The sequence below is a fragment of the Phyllobates terribilis genome, unplaced genomic scaffold, assembly GCF_046119375.1.
Source record: "Phyllobates terribilis strain yellow unplaced genomic scaffold, ASM4611937v1 Scaffold_13__5_contigs__length_258822181, whole genome shotgun sequence".
NCBI lineage: Eukaryota > Metazoa > Chordata > Amphibia > Anura > Dendrobatidae > Phyllobates > Phyllobates terribilis.
Genome location: NW_027362773.1, coordinates 102,009,756 through 102,027,726, shown reverse-complemented (window position 1 = coordinate 102,027,726; position 17,971 = coordinate 102,009,756). Strand labels below are relative to the sequence as shown.

The 17,971-nt window shown below is 44.3% G+C and overlaps 1 protein-coding gene across 1 annotated transcript in view; it reads left to right on the top strand.

Annotated features, from left to right (window-relative positions):
* The first annotated feature begins 5,195 nt into the window (after positions 1 to 5,195).
* The window catches only part of LOC141174534 (capping protein, Arp2/3 and myosin-I linker protein 3-like), a 92,847-nt gene continuing 80,071 nt past the window's right edge, over positions 5,196 to 17,971 (top strand). The window contains exon 1 of the mRNA XM_073659470.1: positions 5,196 to 5,444. Coding sequence (XP_073515571.1) covers positions 5,417 to 5,444 — 28 coding nt within the window. The 5' untranslated portion in view covers positions 5,196 to 5,416. The remainder of the gene's footprint in view (positions 5,445 to 17,971) is intronic.

Genomic DNA, 17,971 nt, shown 5'->3' with positions numbered 1-17,971 from the left:
CTCCTGGCGTTGAGAGCCTTCCATCACTTACTGGCAGCCTCTCACATCAGAGTACAGTCGGACAATGCCACGGCTGTGGCATACAGTTATATGAAAAAGTTTGGGCATCCCTATTAATCTTAAGCTTAATGTTTTATAAAAATTGGTGTTTTTGCAACAGCTATTTCAGTTTGATATATGTAATAACTGTTGGACCCAGTAATGTTTCTGCCTTGAAATGAGGTTTATTGTACTAACAGAAAATGTGCAATCTGCATTCAAACAAAATTTGACAGGTGCATAAGTATGGGCACCCTTATCATTTTCTTGTTTTAAATACTCCTACCTACTTTTTACTGACGTACTAAAGCACTTTTTTGGTTTTGTAACCTCATTGAGCTTTGAACTTCATAGCCAGGTGTATGCAATCATGAGAAAAGCTACTTAAAGTGGCCACTTGCAAGTTGTTCTCCTGTTTGAATCTCCTCTGAAGAGTGGCATCATGGGCTCCTCAAAACAACTGTCAAATGATCTGAAAACAAAGATTATTCAACATAGTTGTTCAGGGGAAGGATACAAAAAGCTGTCTCAGAGTTTTAACCTGTCAGTTTGCACTGTGAGGAACATAGTAAGGAAATGGAAGAACACAGGGACAGTTCTTGTTAAGGCCAGAAGTGGCAGGCCAAGAAAAACATCAGAAAGGCAGAGAAGAAGAATGATGAGATCAGTCAAGGACAATCCTCAGACCACCTCCAGAGAGCTGCAGCATCAACTTCCTGCAGATGGTGTCACTGTGCATCGGTCAACTATACAACGCACTTTGCACAAGGAGAAGCTGTATGGGAGAGTGATGCGAAAGAAGCCGTTTCTGCAAGCACGCCACAAACAGAGTCGGCTGAGGTATGCAAAAGCACATTTGGAAAAGCCAATTTCTTTTTGGAAGAAGGTCCTGTGGACTGATGAAACCAAGATTGAGTTGTTTGGTCATACAAAAAGGCGTTATGCATGGCGGCAAAAAAACACAGCATTCCAAGAAAAACACTTGCTACCCACAGTAAAATTTGGTGGAGGTTCCATCATGCTTTGGGGCTGTGTGGCCAATGCCGGCACCGGGAATCTTGTTAAAGTTGAGGGACGCATGGATTCCACTCAGTATCAGCAGATTCTTGACAATAATGTTCAAGAATCAGTGACAAAGTTGAAGTTATGCAGGGGATGGATCTTTCAGCAAGACAATCATCCAAAACACCGCTCCAAATCTACTCAGGCATTCATGCAGAGGAACAATTACAATGTTCTGGAATGGCCATCCCAGTCCCCAGACCTGAATATCATTGAACATCTGTGGGATCATTTGAAGAGGGCTGTCCATGCTCGGCGACCATCAAACTTAACTGAACTGGAATTGTTTTGTAAAGAGGAATGGTCAAAAATACCTTCATCCAGGATCCAGGAAATCATTAAAAGCTACAGGAAGCGACTAGAGGCTGTTATTTTTGCAAAAGGAGGATCTACTAAATATTAATGTCACTTTTCTGGTGAGGTGCCTATACTTATGCACCTGTCAAATTTCGTTTGAATGCAGATTGCACATTTTCTGTTAGTACAATAAACCTCATTTCAAGGCAGAAACATTACTGTGTCCAACAATTATTACATATATCAAACTCAAATAGCTGTTGCAAAAACACCAATTTTTATAAAACATTAAGCTTAAGATTAATAGGGGTGCCCAAACTTTTTCATATAACTGTATGTGAATCACCAAGGGGGGACCCGCAGTGCCCAGGCGATGCAAGAAGTGACACACATTCTCCACTGGGCGGAAGACACAGGTTCGGTTCTCTCGGCGGTCCACATTACGGGTGTGGACAACTGGGAAGCAGACTTCCTCAGCCGGCAAGGAATGGACTCGGGAGAGTGGTCTCTCCATCCCGAAGTTTTTCGCCAGATCTGCCATCGCTGGGGGACTCCAGACGTGGACCTAATTGCATCCCACTTCAATGCCAAGGTCTCCAACTTCTTGGCCAGGACACACGACCCGCGGGCGCTGGGAGCGGACGCCCTGGTCCAAGACTGGACCCAATTCCAGCTCCTGTACATTTTTCCACCTCTCCCCCTGATATCCAGAGTTGTGAGGAAGATCAAGCAAGAGGGAGTTCCAACCATCTTAATCGCACCAGACTGGCCCAGACGTACGTGGTACGCCCACATCGTGCAGCTCACAGCAGATGTCCCCTGGCGTCTTCCCGACCGCCTGGATCTTCTGTCACAAGGCCCGTTCTACCACCAGAACTCAGGGGCCCTCAATTTGACGGCATGGCCATTGAGACCTGGGTTTTAACCCAGTCAGGGTTCTCGCCTGATGTCATTGGAACCATGATCAGAGCACGGAAGCCAACCTCTGCAAAGATTTATTACCGTACCTGGAAAGCCTTCTTTACCTGGTACGAATCTCGTGGCCAGACCCCATTCCTTTATTCCCTCCCCAGGGTACTTGGTTTTCTCCAATCGGGTCTGGAGACCAGACTGTCCCTGGCCTCCCTTAAGAGCCAGGTGTCAGCTCTCTCAGTGCTTTTTCAGAGGCGCATTTGTGGCACCCCAGAGGGTCTGGTTGCCACAGTGGTATTGCTTCCCTCCAAAGAGGTAATGCCATGTCTGAAGGCAAGCAGGGGTTTCCTGGTCAGGAACTTAACACATGCAACACTTCCTGGCTTCAGACCAGCAAGGGGAGGACCCTGACCCTGACAACTGGATCTGGAGGCGGGGTTAGCTTAGTCTAGTGTGTGGAGTCGAGTTTAGGACATCAAGGAGTGAGGAGCTAGGGACTGGAGCTGGAGATAGCGCGTCCTAGCCAGAATACACAGAGAACTGGACACCGGAGTCCGAGGCTGTGGGGGATTCCAGACCCAGCAGCAGATACCGTAGGGCAGGAGATTGCAGGTCTCCTGGCCCCCATCAGACGCCTGGAGGCTCAGCAGCACCGAGGGACCAGTACCGCCAAGGAGGAGCGAGGCATCCACAAGGCCCGAGCTGCCAGCAGTACGGGTGAGCGCAGTACGGGTGAGCACAGCACGTTACACTCAGGGACGTGGGCTACAACACAGCTACAAGCAGAATAGCCAAAGAGTATAGTAAGAATGGCAGGCCTACAACTCCACCTGTCCAGGAGGACTCTTTGCTTGCTCCAAGACTGACCGGGCTCTTATCACTAGCCAGTACTCCAGTCCAGGCCTGTTTAAAGTGTCATCTGGGACTGCACTGCACCGACTCTGTGGTTATTTCTGCACCGCGACACCCTGCACAACCACCATCATCCACACACACTGCCCTGAAGCTACACTCTTCCTGTGGTCAGTTATACCACCTTTGCTGCCAAACCACCAGCTTCAGAGGACTGTTCCGCAGCGGCAGCCTCATTAGCCGCACTCCACAGGTGGCGTCACGGACAGGGTCACTGCCACTGTGACTACTACCCACAGCGTCTACCGGCCCGGCTCCGGGTACCCCACGGCCCAGGGGGCGCGTCACATTGCTAACAGGCCGCAAGTAAGGACATTTCTTCAGGGGGTTTCCCGATTGGTTCCCCCCTACAGACGACCACTAGAAACGTGGGATCTCAACCTGGTGCTGACAGCATTGCAGGAAACACCTTTTGAACCCCTTAGGGAAGTCTCTCTCCGCCTTCTATCCCAGAAAGTGGTTTTCCTAGTGGCAATCACCTCGCTACGCAGGGTGTCTGAACTCACAGCACTCTCCTGCAGACGCCCCTTCCTGGCTTTTTACCAGGACAAGGTAGTTCTCCGTACGGTTCCATCCTTCCTTCCGAAGGTTGTGTCCAACTTCCACCTCAATGAGGAAATCTCACTGCCATCCCTCTGTCCGGTCCCGGTTCATAGAGTGGAGAAGGCTCTGCATACGCTTGACCTTGTCAGGGCATTACGTGTCTATGTGTCTAGGACTGCCCCCTTCCGGAAGTCTGATTCTCTTTTCCTTCTTCTGGAAGGTGGCCGCAAGGGTCTACCAGCTTCCAAAGCTACCCTTGCCATGTGGATCAAATCCACCATACAAGAGGCCTACTGCCTCAAAAATTCTCCTCTTCCAGCAGGTATTACGGCACACTCTACACGTGCTGTAGGGGCCTCCTGGGCCATTCGGCACCAGGCCTCGGCGCAGCAAGTGTGTAAGGCAGCCACCTGGACTAGCCTACACTCGTTTACCAAACATTGCAGGGTTCATACCCAGTCCTCAGCCGACGCGAGCCTGGGTAGACGTATCCTGCAGGCGGCAGTGCCCCAATTATAGGGTCCTGTCTACACAATATTCGTCCGTTGCTTCCCACACAGGGACTGCTTTTGGGACGTCCCATGGTCCTGTGTCCCCCAATGAGGTGACAGAGTAAAGGAGATTTTTGTGTACTCACCGTAAAATCTCTTTCTCTTAGCCTCTAATTGGGGGACACAGCTCCCACCCTGTTGCCCGTTCCGGGCCGTTGTTATGTTGAGTTCTCATATTGTTTTCTTGAGCTCGTACATAGTTGCCTTCTTATAGGCATGGTTATGTTATCCATGTTACGTTCCTCCTACTGCTTTTGCACAAAACTGGAGATGGCTGACGCCGTCCAGGGGTGTATACTGCAGAGGAGGAGCCACAGTTAATCTTTTTCTGATTAAGCATAGTGTCGCCTCCTAGTGGACAGCAGCATAACACCCATGGTCCTGTGTCCCCCAATTAGAGGCTAAGAGAAAGTTTTTTTTACTGTGAGTACACAAAAATCTCCTTTTTTGTAACCCTGATCACAGCATTGGACATGAAATTGTTGGTTTAAATTACCTACATTTTTGTAACCCTGATCACAGCATAATGGACATGAAATTGCTGGTTTAGTAGAAGGGAGCAAACCCCGGCATTGGAGCCAGGACAGGCGAGGGTAACGCAGTGATTGTCAGGACTGACAAATTCCTCTTCTTTTGAGTTGGCAAGAATTAAAGGAAGCACAGACCCGAAAGGGTCCTGGTAAATTCCAGAGTGGGAACGGCAGGGGATCGCAAGGGCGAGTATTTTTTTTTGTGTGTGTGTGGGGGGGGATTACAAGTCTAAGTCCTTTTAAGGATAAATTTCATCATGTAGAAAAACCCTTTTAAAAACACACAAAAACCTATTACCAATAAACTGATAAACTTTAAGTGAACTCTGATATGCTCGATCATGGCCATAAACAGATCCATCCGTGTGTGAAACGACTGTAAGAAAGAAAGTAAACTTTAGTTGAATTTTAATGTATCACAAGCTAATATGATTTCCTTACCATGACACAGTTAGAGAATCATTCAATGGGTGGAGTTGGTGTGAACACATTGCCTTCCTGCGTTCAGCTAATATCACTTCACCCTGAGAGTTTATACAGTAAATGTGGTAGCATCGTACAGAAAGCAGCATGCAGGTCATCAGCTATGACTTACAAGGTATGTATGTGTTTCTCATATATTGATGTGCTGTGCAATGTTCTGTCTCCCGTTGCTAGTCCATGCTAAATGTGTTTATTTTATGATGTTGAAATGTCTCATGTTAGATGTAAAATTAAATGTCAGAATGATCTGGGAGATGGAGGATGTTTGCTCTGGGTGTATATCTTTAACCCTTTCTCCTTTTTTTTTTTTTTCACCACCGCTTTTCAAAAACCCTAACTTTTTTTTTTATTATTGTAGAATTAGTTGCAGTTTATTCTTCCCCCATTCAATTTACCATGTAATGCATTGTAAAATTTGCCGCTGGGTTGGAAGGAGAACAGCACTGCTGCTATATTTTGTGCCCTTTGTTTTTGTTGAATTCACTATGCTTTAAAAATGACGGTGACTTAATTCTGAGAACGATGAAACCAAATTGATAGAGCTTTGTTTGTTTAACTACTTCAAAAGTTGTTTTTTTTTGTAAAGTTTGACTTGTGCTATCTTATTTAGATCCATAAATCTTTTTTTTTATTCTTACACCAATAGAGCTGTAGTTTTTTTATTGGTACCATTTTGGCGTACATACGACTTACTGATCACTTACTTTTTTGGGGTGGGTAGGTGAGTTGACGAAAAGCAGAAATTCTAACATTTTTACAGTACAGTTTTAGTCAAGTGTAGGGAATAAAAGGCTGCAAAGTAAGAATGAGTGAATAATAGAGAAATGTACATCACATAAATATTTGGCGTGACCACCCTTCAAAACAGCATCAAAGTATCAATTCTACGTAAACTTGCACATAATTTTTGAAGGAACTTGGTAGGAGGTTGTTCCAAACATCTTGGAGAACTCACTCCAGATCTTCTTTTTATGAGGTTCGCACAAATCCTTCTGTCTCTTCATGTAATCCCAGACAGACTCGATAATGTTGAGATCAGTGCTCTGCGGGGGCCGGATCATCACTTCCAGGACTCCTCGTTCTTAATGACATTGGCTGGATGTTTGGGGTCATTGTCGTCTGCACAGTAAATTTGGAACCAATCAAATGCCTCACTAATGGTATTGCATGATGGATAAGTATCTGTCTCTATTTCCCAGGATTGAGGACGCCATTATTCAATCCCCATCTCCATTTGCTGAAATGCAGCCCTAAGCTTATAAGGACCCTCAACCGCTCCTCACTGCTGCCTGCAGACCCTCATCATTGTGCCACTCTCTAGCCCTCGGGCGAACAATCTGTCTTCTGTTACAGCCGAATATTTCAAGCTTGGCTAATCTGTCCAGAGAACCTGCTGCCATTTGTCTGCTCCCATTACTATGTTTTAATGCATATTTACCGTATTTTTCGGACTATAAGACGCACCGGACCATAAGACGCACCTAGGTTTTAGAGGAGGAAAATAATTAAAAAAAAAATGTAAGCAAAAAATGTGGTCATGATGCACTTTTAAGGGGGAGGGGGTCTTCTGCTGACACTGGTATAGGGGTAATGTCCCCCAATTATCCTACTTAGTTTACACCTACTGATGACTACGAGTCTGAGGCTCCTGCACGTTGGTGATGCGAGCTTTGGGGCTCCTTAAAGTGGAGAGACCAGAGACCATATGTAAAGGCTCGTGCAGATGGCCATAGATTCTCTCAACCAAGAGAATTGGGCCTATTATGCAAATGGCACTGATCAGAGTGTGATCCGATCCTCTCGGATTGTGTCAGTGCAGTCCGATAGTTTTCACGCATTTATTGCATGTGTAACATCCCTGGCTGCGTGCTGGCATGGCTTACGACCTCCCACCATGCAAGACCAACATCTTACCGATCAGTCCAGGCTGCACACTTACCTCCAGTACCTACTGTGTGCATATCTCTTGTCTGATTGCTTAGGGTGGCGGCGCGGTTACTGCCAGTCTTATAGTTACTGTGTGCACAGTCCTAATGCGTCCCCAGCCTATTGCTGTGAGTCACTGGATACTTAAACCCCCTCCACCCAGTAGGAGGAGCCTGAGCAACACTTTCTTTCAGTGTGTTCTGTGCAACTGAGTTGCCAGGTCCTGTCCTGTATCTTGTCTGTTCCGCCACCCTGGGGGCTGTATTCCCAGGCCCGTTACCAGTATCTGTGACTTCTAGTCTGTTTACGCCACCCTGGGGGCTGAGTTCCCAGGCTCGTTCCTGTATCTTGTTCCTGGTTCAGTTCCTGTCTGAACAGTGTCCTAGCCCGTTACTTGTTTGTCTCTATGTCCGTATCTTCCCTTTTCCTGCAGTGTCTGAACCTGCACCTAACTCCAACTCATTGTCTCTGTACTTCTGTTTGTGTGTTTAGTGTCCACTCGCTACTTCATTGTAAGTACCTTGTGTGTATTTGCTCTGCTCTGCTTGACTACCGCACCTGCGGGTTTTGCTCTGCTCTGCTTGTCTACCGCACCTGCGGGTTTTGCTCTGCTCTGCTTGTCTACCGCACCTGCGGGTTTTGCTCTGCTCTGCTTGTGTACCGCACCTGCGGGTTTTGCTCTGCTCTGCTTGTCTTCCGCACCTGCGGGTTTTGCTCTGCTCTGCTTGTCTACCGCACCTGCGGGTTTTGCTTTGCTCTGCATGTCTACCGCACCTGCGGGTTTTGCTTTGCTCTGCATGTCTACCGCACCTGTGGGCTTTGCTCTGCTTGTCTACCGCACCTGCGGGTTTTGCTCTGCTCTGCTTGTCTACCGCACCTGCGGGTTCTGCTCTGCTCTGCTTGTCTACAGCACCTGCGGGTTTTGCTCTGCTTGTCTACCGCACCTGCGGGTTTTGCTTTGCTCTGCTTGTCTACCGCACCTGCGGGTTTTGCGCTGCTCTGCTTGTCTAAAACACCTGCGGGTTTTGCTCTGCTCTGCTTGTCTACCGCACCTGCGGGTTTTGCTCTGCTTTGCTTGTCTACCACACCTGCGGGTTTTGCTCTGCTCTGTTTGTCTACCGCACCTGCAGCTCTGTTCCTGTATCCCAGTCTGTACTGGTCCCTATCCTGCCTGCGTTCCTACCTGCCAGTACCCACCTGTCTGCACACCAGCCGTGCTTGCCAGTACCCACCTGTCTGCATACCAACCGTGCCTGCCAGTACCCACCTGTCTGCATACCAGTCGTGCCTGCCAGTACCCACCTGTCTGTATGCCAGCCTAACCTGCCTGTTCCTGCATTCCCCGGTGTGGGTCAACAGCTGTGACCGGGGTCTGACCTGGAGTAGCACCTGGTCCCTCTGCTCGGTTCCTCCCTGGTTCACGGAGTCGATTGAGCCGCTGTGCAACCTTGGTTGGACTTAGTTGATACTTAGTCTCGCCCCTCCAGGCACTCCTCGGTTCATGGTCCAGTGGGATCACTAGCCATGCTCACGCCAGTCTGTCCGGGCGTGTGCGTAACAGCATGGCTGAGTGCGATACAAATATTGGCTCAAACTTGGACATGCAGCAATATTTCCTCTGACAGACTGTCCAAGGAAAAAGTTTGACATGTGTATGGCCCCATAGCATAACATTGGTCCTACTGCGATCCAGTATTTTGTTGGATCACACTTGTACCTGTTTTACCAAAGTTCTGTTTTACAAAATTAAAAGTACAAGTGCCTCCATATTGGATGATGGTAAATAAAGCCGCGATGACCTGTTGCTATCGTTGGGTTTCTTCAGGGAGCCAGTGTATGCCCGGTGCATGTAGAAAAACTACAACAAGACGTTTCAGCCCCTTACAGACTTTTTTCAATTGAAAAAAAGTCTGTGAGGGGCTGAAACGTCTTGTTGTAGTTTTTCTACATGTGGAATAAATGAACTGATCGAATACACGTGAGTGCCGGGATTTTCTTCATTCTATTTGCCATCTCTCCACGTGCACCACTACTACTAACGAGGACTACGGAGTGCCGACTATTTCTTTGTATTTGTATGCCCGGTGCAGACTGCCATTTTTTACAGTCTGGTATGCTCTATAATTGTCAGGATAGGACACGAGATACCGGACTACTGATCAGTGAACATGGCAGAGCCCCTGGGCGAATGAGCCCTGGAAAAAGGAAGCCGGCTTCAGTCGTGTTTATGCCAGTTCACACACTGGGCTTCTCATCGTCTCAACCTCTCGAGAAGACGACAGGAACTCTGTCTCTCCAAATTGTCACTATCACCGAGCAGTGTCTCTCTACTCCTCCATAGCAAAACCCTGTTTTATAATCCTAGCTTTTATTCCTACTAATTTCTTTGAACTTTTGCTCCAGTCTTGTCACAACATATGACTTAACCCCATATAGCCTCTCGGGAAGATGCGGCACCGTTTAAAATGCAAAAACATTGCTTTACATGTAACATTAAAAAAAAAATTAACAAAATTTATAGGCCCAACGTGGCATCCTGCCAAACATGTAGAAAGGTCAATTCTAACTGGAACTAAATATGAAATCAACAGAAATATCAATACATAAATACATGCTATCTATTAAACCTGGTGACCTGTATTTTTCCTATCTCCGGGCCCAGCCACATTCACTGGATGTTATTTACAGACATCGTCCCACTGCAACGGCCAGGATTGGATATGACCATCTATAAATGATTGTCGTAATTCATAGCGGTCGGCCAATTACTGCCTATGTGCTTCAATGGCAACCTAAAGCCTGTAATGGCTGTTTGCCTCCAAAGGCACGGCCCGATATATTTTATAAGAGATTGAGAAATCCCTAAGTGAGACAAAGACGATAATCCAATAAAGAATAATACAAGAAGATTATACAAAGAAAAAAAAAACATAAAAAGTGGGTTTTATTTTGCAAACATGAAAAAAAATAAAATACACATTTATAATATCAGCTGAATTGTAACAACCCATATACCAGTACATGTTGTTTTTTTTAAAGTTAGCATTATTTAAACCACATGTAAAAAAAAATGACTAATACCACAATAAAACAAGTTCAGATACAGCTTACACTGATGGAAAAAAAAAAGTTCTAGTTCTTGTCATAATGCAAAAGGCATGACATCGACACACTATTTGTGCATTGTACAGGCACAAATGAATCACCAAAGTAGTTAGGAGAGAGAAAAAAAATGAATATATAAAGAGTATCACTGCCACATAATGCTGAATGTACAGTTGAAACCAGAAGTTTCCATACACTATATAAAAAGACACATCTGCATGTTTTTCTCAATATCTGACATGAAATCAGAATAAACCTTTCCCATTTTAGGTCAATTAGGATTACCATAATTTTTAATATTTGCCAAATGCCAGAATAATGAGTGAGAGTGACTGTTTTAAGGCATTTTTATTACTGCAAAGTCAAAAGTTTACATTCACTAAGATTACTATGCCTTTAAACAATTCTGCACTGCCCATATGATGATGTCATGTGTTTGGAAGCTTCTGATAGGTTTTGTGGCGACATCTGAGTTAGAGACACACCTGTGGATATATTTTAATGCACACCTGAAACACACTGCTTTTTTGTGTAGCATCATGAGAAAGTCTAAAGAAATCAGCCAAGATATCAGGAAGAGAATTGTGGACTTGCACAAGTCTGGCTCATCCTTGGGTACAATTTCAAGATACCTGAAGGAGCCTCGTTCATCTGTACAAACAATTATACGCGTGCACAAACAAGATGGGAATGTCCAGCCATCATACCGCTCAGGAAGGAGACGGGTTCTGTGTCCCAGAGATGAACGTGCTTTGGTCCGACATGTGCATATCAGCCCAAGGACAAAAGCAAAAGACCTTGTGAAGATGATGGCGGAAGCTAGTAAGATTGTGTCCATAACCACAGTGAAAAGAGTACTGTATCAACATGGGCTGAAAGGCCACTCTGCTAGGAAGAAGCCATTACCCCAAAAGAAACATAAAAAAGCCAGATTAATGTTTGCAAATGCACACAGGAACAAAGACCTTAATTTTTGGAGACATGTCCTGTAGTCTGATGAAACTAAAATTAAACTTTTTGGGCATAATGACCATCATTACATTTGGAGGAAAAAGGGAGAAACTTCGAAGACTAAGAACACCATCCCAACTGTGAAACACTGTGGTGGCATCATCATGTTGTTGGTTTGCTTTGCTGCAGGAGGGACTGGTGCACTTCACAAAATAGATGGCATCATGAGAAAAGAAGATTATGTGACAATACTGAAGCAACATCTCAAGACATCAGCCAGGAAGTTAAAGCTTGGGCGGAAATGGGTCTTCCAAATGGACAATGACCCGAAGCATACTGCCAAAATGGTAACAAAGTGGCTTAAGGATAACAAAGTCAATGTTTTGGAGTGGCCATCACAAAGCCCTGATCTCAATCCTATTGAAAATTTATGGGCAAAACTGAAAAGGCTGCGAGAAAGGCGACCTACACACCTGGATCAATTCCACCAGTTTTGTCAGGAGGAATGGGCCCAAATTCCGACCAACTATTGTGAGAAGCTTGTGGAAGGATATCCCAAATGTGTGACCCAAGTCATTCAGTTTAAGGGCAATGGTACCAAATGCTAATGAAATGTATGTAAACTTTTGACTTTGGAGTAATTAATAAAAATGCCTTAAAACATTCTCTCTCTCATTATTCTGCCATTTGGCAAATATTAAAAATTATGGTAATCCTAACTGACCTAAAATGGGAAAGGTTTATTCTGATTTCATGTCAGATATTGAGAAAAAACATGCAGATGTGTCTTTTTATATAGTGTATGGAAACTTCTGGTTTCAACTGTAGGTATTCACAAATGGGAAAAAAAATTTAACTAAAGGTAATCACTAAGTATCAGGCTATAATTATCATTAATTTATTTGCAAATTCCCTTATATTACGTTTGCAGCCTTCTATCTTCAGATCTTATCAATACAAGGCCTTATTCACACGTCAGTATCTTTTCAAGTTCGTAAAAAAATGGCACTGATGTAATCAGAGTTTTGGGTCCATGAGTCATCAGTGTGTCATCAGTATTTTCACCTATGGATAAATGACAAAGTTTTTCCTATCCTTTGCAATGCTAGTGAGTAACTGTTGGTTTGATTTTTATTTAATAAATCAATAGTACGTAGGAAAATAAGAAACTTTGTAATATATCTTATCAGAGAAATCTGCTTCTTTCTCCACCAGGATTCATTCTCAAAAGTCTCAATTCACGGGTAAAATCTGTATTCAGTGAAGACAGATTGTTACTTTACTGAGATAGGAGATGACAGTTGCCACTAATAGGATTCTATGAAGAGGAGAGAAGGTGAGGGCGAAGGAGGAGGGAGGTGCAAGAAGCAGAGCTCCCCTCCTCCGGTCTACTTAGGAGATGGCAGCTGCTATTGATAAGATGCTATCTCAGTAATGTAGAAATCTGTCTTCACTGAACACAGATTTTAACCATGAATTGAGACTTTTGAGAATGAATGATTAGTCCAGGAGGAAAATGAAGTATAATTCTGTGATAAGATATATTACAAAGTTGTTGTTTTTTCAGGTGTACTATAGAATTTCTGAAATAAAAATGAAAACAGTTACTCTTTAAATATGTGCAGCCCACAGGTGGCACACGGATGCCATCTGTGTGCTGTATGTGTTTTTCATGGACCCATAACTTGCATTGGCACTCTTCATCTGTGATACTGGAAAAAAACGGACATGTCTGTGTCAGTTTAGCAGGTATACACGGCCCGTGGAAAAACACAGACATGTGCACAGCCCCATAGACTATAATGGGTAAATGTTGTAAAACTCGAATAGAATACAAAAAATGCAACACAGAAGTCTGAATGAGGCCTTAGTCTATGGGAGCCAGAACGAGACTCTCATGGACTTCCACTAAGAAACTTTGACCGTTAGCTCTGACTTCAAGTCAGTCAAGTGGACAGAAGACCAAGAACAAGTAGTAGAAGTCCTGGAGACCGCAGGCAGACCGGAGACCTGGAACCAGTAGTAAAGGTTCTGGAGACCACAGGCGGACTGGAGACCGGGAACAGGTAATAGAGATCCTGGAGACCGCAGGTGGACTGGAAACCGGGAACAGGTAGCAGAGGTCCTGGAGACCGCAGGTGGACAGGAGACCGGGAACTGGTAGTAGAGGTCCTGGAGACCGCAGGTGGACAGGAGACCGGGAACAGGTAACAGAGGTCCTGGAGACCGCAGACTGACAGGAGACCGAGAACAGGTAATAGAGGTCCTGGAGACTGCAGGTAGGCAAGAGTCCGGGAACTGGTAGCAGAGGTCCTGGAGACCGCAGACTGACAGGAGACCGAGAACAGGTAATAGAGGTCCTGGAGACTGTAGGCTGACATGAGACCGGGAACAGGTAGCAGAGGTCCTGGAGACCGCAGGTAGGCAAGAGTCCGGGAACTGGTAGCAGAGGTCCTGGAGACCGCAGACTGACATGAGACCGGGAACAGGTAATAGAGGTCCTGGAGACTGCAGGTAGACAAGAGTCCGGGAACTGGTAGCAGAGGTCCTGGAGACCGCAGACTGACAGGAGACCGAGAACAGGTAATAGAGATCCTGGAGACTGTAGGCTGACATGAGACCGGGAACTGGTAGCAGAGGTCCTGGAGACCGCAGACTGACATGAGACCGGAAACAGGTAGCAGAGGTCCTGGAAACCGCAGGTGGACAGGAGACTGGGAACAGACAGCAGAGGTCCTGGAGGCTGTGGGCAGACAGGACTCCAGAGCAACTAAAAAGTCTTTATACCAAGATACAGGTGTGTGTCTTGGTAGGGACAAATGATTTCATGAGATCACACCGGACCATCTGTAAAGCTTGACATGGAGCACAACAGAGGTCAGCAGATGGAGGTCAAGGAAGCAAAGTCTGGATCAGGGGCAGGTGTGTAACAGAGGCACAGGATGAAAAGAAAAACGGCAGATTCAAGAGAACAGTGGCATTTACACCAATTAAAAAAAAATTACGCCCAGTGACAGGTCCTCTTAAACTGCTGCTGTTTAACATCAGATACTTCATACAGTTTTTCAGTCAGTTTTTTTTTAGTTAAAGCCGTAATTGCAGCAAAGTAGAGAATACGTCATACTGTAATATTTCCCATTCTTGTTGAATCCACTTCTGGATTTGGCACAAAAGAAAAACGGACTAAAAAAATTTCACCAAAAACTGTGCTGTTCTTTCATCTTACCAGAAACGGAAGATATATTATATTTTGTTTGTACTGTGCATGTGGGTGTGTTATCAAGCCAAAGATCTCGCACAGCGTGTGGTTTCCTGTAAAGCTGGTAAAATGACTAGGTAAGAGCAATTCATATACACCTGTATTCTAGTAAAAGCCTACAGCTGCCCTTAACTCATAGATTTATAGATTTACCACTTAAAAAAAAACATAACATTTTCAGCCATCACATTATCTTCAGCCCCAACTTCTATGTTGTGACAGTAAAACTAATCAAGCGAACAATATGTCAGCTGGGTGTTAGGAGGTTAATCTGAGAGGTTATTCTGCTTGCACAGCTCCCTTTTGATCTGCTTTCCTCCAACAGAAATGTACAGATCAAAACGTGTGCATCTACTTATTATTCTGCGAAGAGGTTAAAAACACACATAATAATAACAGCCTTCAGCTCGATCTCGAACCATGGCGACTTGATGTATGAACTCTGTAGGAAGATTGATCTTGTGCAATTCTAGATAGGTCCACCAGGGTCTTCTCCGTCATTATCTTGATACTATCAAGCCATCGGGTTGCTGATCTTCCTCTTCGCCTTGCTCCTTCTATTCTCTTCCAACCATGATGTCCTTCTCCAGTGATTGCTCACTTCACAAAGTAGGCAAGTCCTAGCTTGGTGATCATTGCTTCCAGTGACATGTCTGGCTTGATTTGTTCCAAAATTGATTTTTTTTTCTTTTTTCCATTCATGGTATTGATTATCCACCTAAATCAGATGTTTTATAAAGTGTGAGTCAAATGAGGCGTCATTTATAAAAGCTAATGTAGACAAAAACTAAAGTGACTGCTTATAGTGAAAAAGTAGTTTTTTTTTTTGTAAAGACCTTCGACTCGATCTCGAGTCATGGCGAATTGATGAATGAATTATCTGTAGGAAGATCGATCTTGTGCAAGCCTAAATAGGTCCACCAGGGTTTTCTCCACCTTCATTTTGATTGTATCAAGCCATCGGGTTGCTGGTCTCCCTCTTCGCCTTGTTCCTTCTATTCTTCCTACCATGATGTCCTTTTCCAGTAATTGCTCTCCTCGTATGATGTGTCCAAAGTAGGCAAGTCTTAGCTTGGTGATCCTTCCTTCGAGTGACATTTCTGGCTTGATTTGTTCCAAAATTGATTTGCTTGTTCTTTTTCCCATCCATGGTATTGATAACATCCTTCTCCAGCACCATATTTCCATTTTTTTTTTAAGCTGACCCAATGTAAGATTACCTCGAACATGGTGCGCTGTGTTCACACGGAGAGATAATCTGAAGTGTAGGGGTATTCAATGTTCAAATCCCATAAGTGATAATATTTATTTTGCATACATGAATTTATAAAGTATTGTACAAACATTTCTTTTGATACAGTACAAAGAAAATGTATTTGAATTAGCAAAGCAAAAAAATGCATAATAATGATAAGGCAGAGGCCGACGGCCGTATAAATCGATACGAGATCGGAACGTAGTGCACGGGCTGGCCGGCGGCTGTCCTGACCTGAGCGTAACAGCTGAATGTTCTTCTACGCTGCTGCCACGCTTTGGTCTGGAGAGCCGCCGGCCAGCCCGTACTCTGCGTTCCAATCTTGTATCGATTTATACGGCCGTTTGACTCTACCCTAATATGTACTCATTCCAATGCTCCAACTTCTACTGAACTATTTATCCCATTGGAACAAGATGAACCCTATTTAGGACTTCAATTTCCACTTCTACTTTTTCCCAGTCAAATCATTGAACTAGTGAACAATCTTCGAAAGTTAGCGTTTTTTGGACATATCGTTCAGTCGCGCAACCCATTCACATTACACAATTATCTTGAAGGATGGGTCTTTAACATTAGAATCTGATGTATCAGTCAGTGTAAATGCAGCTTTAGGCTGGATAGTCAAACTATGCTCTGTCGGCCTAAAAATTGGTTGGCTGGAACCAACTTCCACAGCTATGCTCTTTGCCAAGCTCTTCTATGTTTTCTATGAGTAAGCCTCTGCCAAATTTTCCTGCTGGTGGCTTATCTGTAGAGAACAAAAGCATTCGCAGTCTGAAATTGGACACGCCGGATCCTTATCTCCCCGACATCACCTGTCAGGGACCCCGTTCACATTAGACTGTCAGCAAATCTGTCGATATTTGTGTTTTTTATGCCAGTGTTAGTCAAATTTGTATCGGGGCCTTAAGTTTACATCATTTGTTAGATGGCTTACTTTATGGTACAAATTTGTGCCAAAATTTTTGTGCATGGTGCAAACCACATCCCTATTTTTGCAAAGCACAGTCACTTAGGCGGCCAAAGATCAGCAAATATCTAAAACACATAATACAATGTTTGGAGAGAAGCCAGCAACACCATTCTATTAGCTTCATACATGGGGAAAGGACCACATTCCGGACATATCTTTACCGTAAAACCCAAGCACAGAAGAGAACGGAGGCAATCCTTAACACTCAAGTTGTACATTTTTATGTGATTCGGCAAAATGATAGGCAGATATTGTGTGACGGTTTGACCTATGTAAAGGTCCTTATCAAGGATATATGAATGGTAGCAAGATAAAGAAATTGTAATGAAAGTAGTGACGCACATGGCATAGCACTGGAATTCTGCACTACTGTTCCTTCGGCTGGCTACCAGTCACGTCCTTGAAAAAGTCCTTTGCATTGTTCGAAACGTTGGACAATATCTGCCTATCATTTCGGATCAAATAAAAGTTTACAACTTAAGTGTTACTGATTACCTTTGTTCTCTTCTGTCCTTAGGGTATTTAGTTTAATAAATATGCACCAGTATCCTTCAACAGAATGCAAAAGTATCATGTGAACAGGCTCTGACATGTCCTAAACTCTTTCAGATGTCTCACCTTCAAAATCTTAAATACGTTAGACATATGCAGAGGAATACGTTTGGATACTGAAATCTGTGGTCTCAGTAGTGCATATAATGAAGGAATTTCCCAGAACGTACACCAAGTTCAATGTGAATAGAGCCTTTGACACAACTGTAATTGAAAGATGCAACATTTGATTTCTTATGTGCAAAGAAGGAGACTTTTTGTGGCACATAGGTTTGTATAAAATAAATATCTTATACTTAGGGCTCATTCATGTGACCGTATTTTCGGTTCGAGTGCTGTTCGTGGAAAAAAACGGACAGCACTCGGACCAAAGTAATTCAATGGGGCAGTGCAGATGAGTGATATTTTTCAATGGCCGAATCTGTATGTGAAAAAATATTGCAGCATACACTAGTTTCTGCCGTAGATCGGATGAGACTCACCCATTCAAGTCTATGGGTGCTCGAAAAAAATTGGATGCCAAACAGAGCCACATTATTACATCGGATTTTTGCTGATACATTGTAATTCTGTAACAGGAAATTGTAAATGGTCTTGTAAATGATTAATAGCTGATGC